The 12,326-nt window shown below is 42.0% G+C and overlaps 1 protein-coding gene across 5 annotated transcripts in view; it reads left to right on the top strand.

The window, feature by feature from the left end:
- Positions 1-12,010, top strand: part of FAR2 (fatty acyl-CoA reductase 2) — a 155,440-nt gene extending 143,430 nt beyond the window's left edge. For all 5 annotated transcript variants that reach the window (XM_075111674.1, XM_075111656.1, XM_075111637.1 and 2 more), the window contains exons 10-12: positions 2,301-2,430; positions 4,862-4,989; positions 6,560-12,010. In XM_075111674.1, the coding sequence (XP_074967775.1) occupies positions 2,301-2,430; positions 4,862-4,989; positions 6,560-6,722 (421 nt within the window). In that variant the 3' untranslated portion in view covers positions 6,723-12,010. The remainder of the gene's footprint in view (positions 1-2,300; positions 2,431-4,861; positions 4,990-6,559) is intronic.
- Positions 12,011-12,326: the final 316 nt, after the last annotated feature.

Here is a 12,326-nt window from a genome sequence, read left to right as displayed (position 1 = left end):
CACATAATTATTCAGAATGAAGGGTCCCTTAATCTGATGGTTTGCTTTGCTTCTAAAATGAAAGCCACTTTAATTCTGAGTAGAAGTGCCTATGTAATGTTTTAGTGCTCTTCAGTTCGATTTGGGTAAACTGTGCAGTTCTCCTCTGAATGTACGCAATGCATCTTTTTCTGCTGTGTTTAGTGCTTATCGTTGTGGCGGTCACGTCTGCATGGAGAAAGGCTAGCCTGGCACCATTCTTCCCCAGACTGCTGCCTTTTCTTTGTGACGGCGACTTTGTTACCCTCTGGGCAGCTCAAACTTTCTTATGAAAACAGCTCTGTTTTCCACAGAACTCAGCCTTTTAATGCTTTCTCTTGCCCTTATCCAGTCTGAGAGAACGTGGTGTTCTCTCAAAATTGACTGAGCACTGTAAATCACACTTTAAAACAACTGCCTCCCAAAGGCCTTTTGTACTCATGACCATTGGGACAACTGTAAAATAAACCTGCAAGGTAGGACAGCATTACTGTCATCCCCTTTTATATAAAAAACTAATAATAAAAAAAGGCCAAGACACATGAGAGACCTGAACCTACATTTCCAAAGTCCCTGTTAAGCAGCAGTGCTCCTGAAGCAGCTTTTATCTTTACCAGACTACTCATGCTCCAGGAAGATGTTCAAACAGTTCCCCATTGACCCCCCCAAAAAAAAAAAAAAAAAAGCTTATGGAGTTCAATGATTTTCAAGGTCACCCACCAGGAGTCCATGCTATCAGACCCTTCCTGTATCAGGAAGGACACAAAAACCACTCCAAACTGCCGCTACATTATACAGGGAAAGGAATGGCCTTTAAGAAAATCAAAATTTTTTTCTTTTTAGAGAGAGATCAAAGAAGCCCAAAGACATGAACAGCATGCCACCAAGCTGAGTGGTGTCTTGATACTCTAGAGGAAAGGGATGCCATTCAGAGGGACCTTGACAGGCTAGAGAGGTGGGCCTATGCATACCTCATGAAGGCCAAGTGTAGGGTCCTGTACCTGGGCCAGGGTAAGCCCAAACATGGATGCAGCCCTGTGGTGAAGGACTTGGGCATGTTGGTGGATGAAAAACTGAACGTGAGCCAGCGATGTGCGCTCGCAGCCCAGAAAGCCAACCGTACCCTGGGCTGCATCAGAAGCAGCATGGCCAGCAGGTCGAGGGAAGTGATTCTCCCACTCTGCTCCACTCTTGTGAGACCCCACCTGGAGTACTGCATCCAGCTGTGGGGTCCCCCAACATAAGAAACACATGGACCTGCACAGGTGGGTCCAGAGGAGGGTCACAAAGATGATCAGGGGGCTGAAGCACCTCCCCTGTGAGGACAGGCTGAGAGAGTTGGGATTGTTTGGCCTGGAGAAGGCTCCAGGGAGACCATATAATGGTCTTCCAGTACTTAAAGGGGGCCTACAGGAAAGATGGGGAGGGACTCTTTATCAGGGAGTATAGTGATAGGATGAGGGGTAACAGTTGTAAACTGAAAGAGGGTAGATTTAAAAGAAATTATGAAGAAACTCTTTACTGTGAAGGTGATGAGACACTGGAACAGGTTGCCCAGAGAAGCTGTGGATGCACCTGCACCCTCCCTGGAAGTGTTCATGGCCAGGCTGGATGAGGCTTTCAGCAACGTGATCTAGTGGAAGGTGTCCCTGCCCATGGCAGGGGGGTTGGACTAGATGATATTTAAAAGCCTCTTCCAACCCAAACCATTCTATGATTCTATCTGAAAATTGAAGTTGAGCAATTGGCTTCAAAGTCTGTCCATGCTGCAGATGCAGTCACCTCCGTACTGGAGCTAACTCCAAAAATCAGAGCCTTGGTTCGGGAGCCAGCTCAGAGAACAGAAGGGCATTTGTGTGGTAGAAAGAGAAGTACCCACCATAGGAGGCAAGCAATGTACCTTTTTGGTTTTGCAATCTGCTGTGCAGACTTTATACTATTTCACATGGGCTTTTCACCTCTCGTGGTACACGATGTAGATATGGCCTCCAGCCCTTGTTAGTTCAGGCCAGTGAGTTAGGCCTCAGTCCTGCCCTGGGAAGTGCATGTTTGCACCCATGTTCCAGCCAACAATAAAAGCTGGGTAGCTGTAGGCTCAAGACTCAGCTGGAACAGTTAGACTTGCTGAGCAAGTTCTCAGCTGGGTGAGCACCAGCACAGTGCTCATGAGGCATTGCAATGCCTATTCATCTAGATTGGTGAAAACACCTACAGAGCAAATGGACAGCTTTTGCATAAGGTCAGACTTCCTATCCACCTCTGACATTCTTCCTCTGTTTCAGAATGATGAAGATCATCAATCGACTGCACAAGTCTATGATGCTCCTGCAGTATTTCTCCACTCAGTCCTGGGATTGGTCTTCAGATAATATGAATATGTTAATGAGTCAACTTAACACAGAGGACAAAAAGGTAAGAAAGTCCTGAATATGGATTGCTAAACTCCAATTTTGTTCATCTACAGCATTTATTTTTGGTGTACTGTTCAGCTTATAAATGACATCTGCCTAGATGATTGGAATTGACTTTAACTTGAAATAACCTATTTCCTCCTTGTTTTATTAAATAACTTATCAGGAACCTTCCATTTATTATAGGAGAATGTTTTCTCCTGAGGTGTATTGCTTTTTCTTCTGAGACAGGTCAATCACTGCAGTCTTTCAAGCTAACATGGCACCTCTCTGCCTTTTGTTTTCAGGTTTCTATTTGGCCTGTAAACAATCTAGATTTGTTTCCACAGACAAAATGGACTGTACAAAGGGAACATAACTTTATATCCTCAGTCATCCAGCTGTACTCAGCCCTTTGAGTTGGAGGAGTTAAAGGCATCGTATGCACTTTACTACCTTCCATGTGGTTGGCTACATAGAGTGGAATACTCAGTGAATAGGAAAGCTAAGGGCATTCCTTTTTTGATGGACACATGATATGTCTCTTTCTAAGAAGGAAAGGTCAATTCTAGTTTTCACATCACAGCTCTGGGCCCTGAGAATTTCAGGCATCCCCTTTCATGGGATCATATGACCATGTTATCTAATGTGCTGTACAGGGGCCCCAGAAAGACAGTATCAATAGTAATGCAAAGGTACATCCTATGGGGAGTTTGACTGTAATTAATTAATCACTCTGTGCAGCATTCCCAATATCTTCTCAGCCTAATTTTCTAAGTGTCTTGCTCTTGGAAAAGTAGGAAGCTCCTTTACAACATCACTTTCTCCCTCATCTCTTACGGCAGTCTGTAGCTTTTGGTGGGTGATCTAGATGGGAATTACTTGGAACATTTTGACATTTTCATCCACATTGGTTTTAACGGGCACTGCACAGGGAAACTTACTTAACACATAGTGTCTTACCTTGAACAATATGAAAAAAGTTCCTGTTTGATATAAGTCCCCCAGAAAGCAATTACTCTGCAGGATGTCAAGCTCTGCTGTAGTCTTTCTAGGTTTGAAATACTACTTCTTAAGAATGGGATTGTAACTGAAGGAATACAAAGAGTAGATTTGTGATAAGCTTGAATGCACCTTTGGTCAGTATCTCCTTGCAAAGAGGTACTTAGGCATTCACATCCCACTGGTCTCAATCCTGTCATGAAATTCTTGCACAGACTCCCAGTAGTAGAATCAAGAGTTTTCTTCCCCGGTCTTCAGAGGGAGCGCATGCAGCAAATTATAAGGGCAGTGGCACTGCTGTGACTACAGCAGATATAGAGGGAACCTAAGTGGTATGAGAGCAGCTAGTTCTGAGGCAGATAAACAAAAAATTGCAGCATCAAGGACTTAGTGCAAGCTAAACAGAGTTGTAGGCTTACCATGAGAACTTAGTGAGATGCACTGCATCCAGTGTTGCCAGTGCTGCACTGTGGGCAGTATTCAGGCTAGATAGTTTATGGGCAGCTCTCATATTGTGGGCAGCACACATCTATACATACCTGACAAACACACCAGGATCTGCATGGTAGCTAACCCCCATATTTGACAGAGTTAGCTAAGCCCTCTCTGCTCAAGTTATTGCTGGTCTGATACCAAAGCTCTTGTACCAAAGCAAATGGCCTGGATTGGCAGGGGGGTGAAAGGAAGGTATTTTTCTGAGTATCTTCCCTTTTAAGACCCTGTAAATAAGAAATGCCATTCACTTCACTCATTTATTTTTTAAAAAATCTCTACAACAAAAACTCTTCCTTTTTACAAATACTTTCTTTGCTCTAATAGACAGACAGCCACCTGAGAGCTTGCTAACAATTTTTCCAGTATACACATTTGAAATTAACTGGGGTGATGAGCTCTGCAATGAGATTTTTTAATGCCAAACACCAGAGTAACCCATTTCTTGGACTTTGGTCGATCTAGCTGCTGAGAGAAAATGCAGCACAGCAGAGTAATACTGCTGCAGAGGCACCTGTTGACTCAGTGTCCAATTCATTTATTTACACATAATTCTAGTGACACTTTAAAAACTGCATGGAGGTTTTCATCTGACACCATTTACCTGAGTGGAATGCCAGTTTTCTTCCACAATTTTGTGTGTGTGTGTTTGTATGTGTGTGTATGAATACATGTATTTATGTAGAAATTGCCACCTGAAATACAAACTTATCTTTATTTTCTGCCAGCTAGCACTAAATTTCTGCTTGCTTTGCCCAAATTCTCAGGTGGGTAAGACGTTAATTGGCAGCTGTGAAATATATTCTGTTAGCGCCCATGTCATCTTGGAAACTTGGAGGCTTTAAGAACTTCAGAGGGAGGGCCTTGTCAGGAATGGAGGTCAATGAAGAATTGATGCTTAAAGTGAACATGTTTTGAACTCTGGCATTTAATATCTGCTTTTTGTCTTTAAATCCCAGTTATACAACTTTGATGTTCGTCAGCTGCACTGGTCAGAATACATTGAAAGCTACTGCCTAGGTGCTAAGAAGTACTTGCTAAATGAGGACATGGCTGGCATTCCAGCAGCAAAGCAGCACTTACGAAAGTAAGTCATACACAGTGACAAGGACAAGAGGTCCTGGCTATTTTGAATGGCTTTTGAGGAAAATTATTCCAGTTACATTGCAATAATTATTGTAGAATAATGAGATAAAGAGCATAGCTTATTGCTTACAACAGAGGGTTGCCAGTATTTCATTTTTCCATCCTGTAAGAAAAAGAGGACTTTTGATAATATGAATGATCAGGGGCTAGATATTAGGCCTTCCCAGCAGATGACTAAGTAACAAAATTACAGTGCATAAGAGGAATACATGAATGCAGATGATCTTGGTCATTCAGAATTACAACATTAAAACAAGGGTCAGATTTAGATTTGTGAAGCTCCTAGACATTTTTAGCAATTCAAAGACGTTGCATAAAAACTTTGAGCATTTGTATGATTTTAGATTTCATTTTAAAGTTGAAGTTTCTAATTTCTTGGGGGCTATGGGCAAAATTCTTCAAAATCAGTGGAGAGCTTATGCATTTAATCCCTGGTGACAGTTTAAGAGAGTCTGATGAGCAATCTGAGATTGTCCTTTTATTCAGTTAAAGAGACTGCTCTTCCTGTCTTCTCAAGCTCATTTACTGAGACGTGCAGGCAAAAGGAGAAGGAGCAGCTCTCTTGGAGTAAGAGCCTGGCTGTTTCTTTTAAGAAAAACATTCTTATGCACTATAAATGCTAGAAGCATAAAACAGCCTGTTGCCATAGCAAGGAATCCTAAAAAAGCTCTTCAGTCATGCATCATTTTTAAAGGATTTGTAAGAACCTCTGTAACAGGCCAGTAACTGCCTCATAGTCCAAATAGGCAATGTGGTATAGTGCAGTGATAAAGTTTACTAAAAAAAAAAAAAAAAAAGACTCTTACAAAAATTAAACCAATCTTAGGGACATTAGGTGCGAAGCTTTCTTCACTTGGTCAGAGGGGAATTGAGAATTCTCACTGGGCAACTGAGAGTTAGAGAACTGCAGAAACTTTTGCTTGATAGAAAGAAGACAAGATGAACAGCATCTTAAAGACCCAATAATACCATTTAAATATATGGTGTAGACCCATCTCCCCAGAATCCCACTGCTGTAGTACTGCAAAAGTGAAGACCATTTATGATTATTGAGTAATTTCCCAGCATTAAAGGCAAGTTTTCACCCAAATAGGAGAACCTTATTCATCAGCTCCTGCAAAGGTCCTCTAGCCTGCCGCCAATCCTGCAAAGCAAAAAGTAGACAATATACTACATCAAAGCAGAAGGTATTGGACCTAGACTATCATGAAGAAAAAACTCTCAGTATGACTTCTGTTCTGGTTTGAAATGAGAGTACACAGAACAAGAGAGACTTGCAATACAGGTATTCCACCTTTCCCATTAACTATGCAGTCCTTGGCAAGACGGTAGGGGCACAGTGACAGTAGTGACAGTAGCAACAGTGTCTTCACTAAAATAGGAATGGCAAAAAGCCCAAGGGCCACTTGTAAACAGGATTTCTTACAAAATTACCTGTAGCAAATGAAGCAACTGATAAGCTTTTTGTTGTTTTTGTCTTCCTCCATAAGATGCCTCTTTCTCTTTCTCAGGCTGAGGAACATCCGATATGCATTCAACACCACCCTCCTTGTGATCATCTGGCGTATTTTCATTGCAAGGTCACAGATGGCTCGAAACATCTGGTATTTTGTGGTGAGCCTCTGCTACAAGTTCCTTTCCTACTTCAGGGCATCCAGCACCCTCAGGCACTGAAGCCATCCATCAGCAACCAGCTTCCTCCAGAAGGACCTCCATCTCCTCTAATCAGCAACTATGGGCATCGGGGTCTGAAAGTAGCAGAAAAATCCACTCCCTCCAACAGCAGCCTGCATTTATTGTGCACTGTTATATGTTCACCTTCTTAATTTTAACTAATGCTTTAATACACGGTGGTCTTTCTTCTGTAGGACCAGGCCAATTTTTAAAGCCATAACTGAAGCTTTAGGAACAGGTCAAGCTGGAAACGTTCATGTGTCTGATGTGCAAGAGTAAGGATTAACCAAAGTCAGTGTCTTCCCATGTGTTACCTAGGCTATCTTAATCCCAACTTCTTCCTCAAAAGAGGCAAATTTAAAGCATACAACCCTGGAAGAAGAGGATGCCATCAGGGAAGACCTAGCCAAGGAAATTAACCTGTACGAGGTCTTCCTAGAGAGGCTATTTCTTCATTCTCATTCAGTAAAATGGTACCTTATTGAAAAACATGATTTCACATTTTTAGTTTCTCAAAACTTGGGGGGTGGGGGGGGGAGGGGGGCGGGGAAAGATCAGCTACACTAGGCCAGTGAACACACTGAACACTTTTCAGATCTTGTCTTATATTGCTACTGAGGACTGATACTTTCAAGCCATAACTGAAGACACATAGAATTCATGTACCTGTGTTAACTCTACTCACTCACAAGCTGCTTTCTTATGGAGAGGTATTTTTCTCTCTGTGGTTAAGGTTGCAGTCTATTAAAAAAACCTGTTCCTGCATTTATCACATGTGCTTGATTTTTTATTTTTGCTTGAAAAATGCTGTATTTACTCTGAGAATGAGAGAAGACTTCTTAAAAGATTGAAGGAGAATTCAGCAACTATTATTTTTGAGGAATAGGTCTTTTCCCCCTTGGATTTGTCTGCAGAAAACCACTCTCCCCGTAGCTCAAAAACAGCCTGATACTTTCCTTCACGCTTTCATTACAGCGTAATCACTTTGCAGTTGATCACTTCCACTGGCAAAGAAAGTGTAAAGACATGTATGGAGGAAACCCCATCAGGCGAGTTCTGTTGCCACTCCTGTCAGTAGGAATTAAAAAGTCTGAAACTTTTTGTTGAGAATAGGAAAAGTTTCATTGATGTGTATGTAGAAACAGTCATGTGCTGTGAAGGTAATGCATTTTGTCCGACATTGCCGTTTAGAAGGGAACCCAAGGATCTTCCTAACGCTCATGGCTATTGGAGTTACTTGTTTCACCTAGTGAAGCATGAATTCCTCTAGATGGAGAAAGAGGAAGCCTTCTTAAGTAGCTGGTGCAACAGCAGCCTTAGTGCAACAGCAACAAATTTATCATGCTATCAGATTTTCAAAATAAAATCTAATACTGGAATATTTTTTATTCAGCTAACACTGAATAAGCACTTTAAAATTATCAGACTTTAAAGCAGCCAGTTTTTGAATCAATGCAGCATCCAATTTCGCTAGTCTTGTGTCATGCTAGCTGGCTGAAAAAGTGATGCTACATCACAAAAAAGTGACACAGTTGCTCTTTTGAGAGCTGAGAATAGCAGAGTATTTACAAAGCTGGCATTCTTCAGAAGTTATACTGGGTTTTGGCAATGAAGGCAAGAGCAAGTTATGATGACAGTATATTTATATCTAAGGCCTCCAAGCTAGTTCAAAAGTCTTTCTAAAGGTGCAAGGACTTAATCTTCCCCTGAATGCCCCAGAGGTCTAGTTTCAAGCAATTGCCAAAGGATGTCTGCAGCAGAACCTGACCAGAAACAGTGTCCAGAATGACAGGGCTCTGGCATTCCCTAGCAAAGGCCCCTGTGTTTGTCACACATTATTTCTGATCTATGCTTAATTAGGTCAAGCACCCAGTTTACAAAGATGCAAATTTTTTTCAGCTCTTGCCTTGAAAACATACTTTCAAAATGAAAACCTGCTGGTTGTTAGCTATGTTTTCCAACTTCAGAAGCTGGCACTGCATGCTGTGCGTTACACATTAGCTGCCTGGGAAATGAGCGGCTACGGGTTTGGGCACCGGGGACCAGGCATTTCACGTACAGTGCCTCCATAGCAGTGTATATGGTGAAGGTTAGCTGCATTATACTTTGCTAAATTGGCTATGCAGAGACTGTGGCTACCTTGGCGGGGCAGAGCAGCTTGCTGTAGGGATTCCTCTAGAAAGACTGTATGCCCTCAAGTACATGATCAGGACATCAGCCAGCTTCCAGTCTTCTCATACGAAAGGCTAAAAAGAAAAAAAAAACCCAAAACAAAACTGCAGATTATTTTGCAACAAACTTCCATGAAAAAGTAGGAAAGAATTTTAGCTCATATCCTAGAAGTCTTTTTAAGTGCCTGCCTTATGTACAAAGAGAAGCAACAACCAAGGGGATCATGAGTCTTATGCTGTGCACATGACAGACAAGAACTTGAGTCTCACAGAAAAGTGACTGCAGACCTGCTACACCTACAATATCTGGTCTACATTGGTCATCTCTACTATGAATAGTGTCCTGCTTTCCCTTGCCCAGTGCTGGTCATGCCATGCATTCCTCACATATGCCTCTAGGCATTCACCGTTATTTGCACTGGCTGTATTATCCCAACAAGCCTGAGCTGTATCTTTGCTCACCTGAGCATATCCGGACCTGTTTTCTGCACATGCAAAAAGGTACTTCAGGTTTCACTTAGAACAATGGTGGCATCACATTTTAAAGCGTGTTAGCATTTTGCTGAAGGTAACATCCACGGCAAAGCTTCTCCTCAGCCCTGGAAAAAAACAGCAGGAGCTGCTTGGGATGTTGCAGAAACATAGCTGTTGCAGATGGTGTATATGCTGCTGGAGACCTGTCTAGCCCACGCAGCATTGCCAGCAGCTGGCTCCAGAGCTCTGGCCTTGCCTGGGGAAGGCGGGGGGGGCAGGGGGTGGAAATCAAGCTGTTAGCTTTTCTTAACACAGCTCTAACATGCCATGAAACTTGACTCTTTAATCCATTTTCTTGTGGCTTGCAATGGTTTTCGGTGGTTGTCTGAACCACAGAAATACTTCAGAAAAACGTCAATGCAGAGATGCATGGCAATGGCCTTTGGGTGCCAGTTGTGACTGTCATCATGGACCGCTGGACCTGGCATAAGACCTTGTTCTCACCTCAAGCAGTGACTTATCTTTGATGGTTTACTGTGTGCTTCTCAGCATATGTGTATGTGCTCCAAAAACCCCCAAGCCTTGGGAAAAATAGCTAAAAGAAACCAATGACTGACAGCCACTTCTTTTCTTCCCTAATCTCTCTTGGTCTTTCATGTATACTCACAAACTTTTGACAAAAGAAAAGCCAAATACAGTTGTTGTTTAAGTTAAATCAGCGGTTCTGTGGCGACCAAGTACAAATTAACATGAACAACGGAGGAGTGGATGTTACTCATGGCTGAAGGCTAGAGCTCGCTCTTAATACCCATAAGGTTGAAGCAGGACTCAGGCTTTTCTTTTCCTACAGAGGTAGCATGGTCATTGCTATGGAGAGAAGCATAGAGTAGGAGGAGTGTTTCTACAGCCTCTGCTCACAGACAGCAGAAGCATTGCTAGGCACGGAGCATCCAGCTCAAGGAGGAAAGGGAGACTGAAGGGATCAGCCTCCTGAAGGGATCAGAGGAGTGTGAGCTGCCAAACTCAGAGGACTCTGCCTCCCAAGGAGTGGGGGAAGAGCTCCTTCAGCATTTTGTCACCAGTTTGTCTTCTCATAATAAAATGTATGACCTAAAAGACAACTCTGTCCTTCCCCCAGCTACCAACAGGCAGCACAGAGAACAATATTGGCAGTCATTCTGCACAGCCACAAAAGAAAATATCTGCCACAAGACAGTATAATGGGATTATCCTCTGTAATTGGTTGTACCCTATGAACTTGCAGTGTATCTGCCCCCTCACGGTGTCAGAAGCCTGCGGTGCTGCTACAAGAAATAACGTGAACCACTTTTATGAACCCAATGTACTGTTTTGTTAATACTATGCATATACACTAGTCTGTAGGCCATAGCTATGAACTGCTGTGCAAAAGCAATGAAATGCTGAATAGCATTTCACTGTCAAAAAGAATGGGCATAAGCTTGCGATTAAAACTCTATTATATTGCGATAACAAAAAAACCCAAATCCCTAAAATTAATCTGAGTTTAAACTGACTTTTGACTGACAACCAAAGCTGTTTATCTCCAGCGTGTCTGTTACCAAAAGAATAAGAGTTTCTCACCCCTCCACCTTCTATGCCAATAACTTTGTTAAAAAAATATAATTCTTTCTTGGTGGGGGACAGGTAACAGACATACCAGTATATTACAGGTTGTCAGCACATTACCCACCTCCTCAAGAAATTTGTTATTCTACATTTTCTAAGAAAACATGATTATATATGCCTGTGTGTATAGTTATATCTTTCACCAGCGGTCTTCTCATACAATGTACAGAGATGGTAAAAAATAGCAGAGCTCATGTTGAAATGCCAGGCTGTGTTTGTTTGGTATGCACTGTTCCAATTCAGTTTAAGATGAAGCGATTAAAACCTACCCTAGTTTCCAATGTAAAGGAGACCAAACCTGTCGTACTATTAATCAAGTCATCATCATGAATAAGCAACTGGGAAAAGAGGGAGGGGGGCATTCTTTTGTTTGTAAATAAGCTACAGCTTCATGGTCGAAAGCATGCTGTTGCTCTTCCAGCGTTGACATTCTGCTGCAGAAAGCAAGGATGAACTTTTATTACAATTGGACCCTTTATTCTAGCATAAATAACATACTGTACATTCCCCAGACGCTAAATGGTGAATATCCCATTACATGGTGCTAAATATCAGTATGAAGGTAGTACAGACTTACTTAAGAGAATTTAAAAGAAATATATGCATATTTGGGGAATAATTAAAGATGTACTATCCCACTTCTTCTCTATTGCTTAAAAGTCAACTATGAATTGAGTTGGTTTGTTCAGATTAACACAAACCTTCTTCTAAAAGGTGTCTTGTCCTTAGATAATCTTGGCAGACTCCCCAGTTTATAGTAAAATGTATTCTCCCACTGTCCAAAGTTTATATGGTTCTATCTGCTATTGTTAGCTATGAGACAACTTACTGTTATAAATCTTAATCACAAAGTTTCTAATGTAAGGTGTAATCTTTTGATCTCTCAAATCAGATAGAATGGTAAAGTCACCAACTATGAGACCCTCAGCCATAAAACTGTTAATATGACGTTTATGTTATTTTAAACATTTAATAAAACAAACTATTTTAAAACTACGGTCACTGTGCATCGCTTAAGTTGCTGAAGGGGATGGTTACTCAATGGCCATTGCAGAGCGTGCATGGACCAGCAGCCCCACCTACAGGCAGCTGCCAGCACAAGGTCCTGCTGCACAGGCAAGGAGCGAGAAAACACGGAGGGGGAAATCCCAAATTTTAAAAGTAGTGACTGTGAGACTTTAACCTAGATACGCACGACCTGGAAGGGTCCGTCTCTGATAAGTGTCCTCCAGAAAGCGATAGGGACAGGACAAATTGATAATAACACGACCAACTTTCTGAACAGCATACCATTTGCGCCTGAGACTATTAC

This window comes from Phalacrocorax aristotelis, chromosome 1 (assembly GCF_949628215.1).
Source record: "Phalacrocorax aristotelis chromosome 1, bGulAri2.1, whole genome shotgun sequence".
Classification (NCBI taxonomy): domain Eukaryota; kingdom Metazoa; phylum Chordata; class Aves; order Suliformes; family Phalacrocoracidae; genus Phalacrocorax; species Phalacrocorax aristotelis.
The sequence above is the reverse complement of the archived record's forward strand: the minus strand, read 5'-3'. Positions and strand labels throughout refer to the sequence as shown.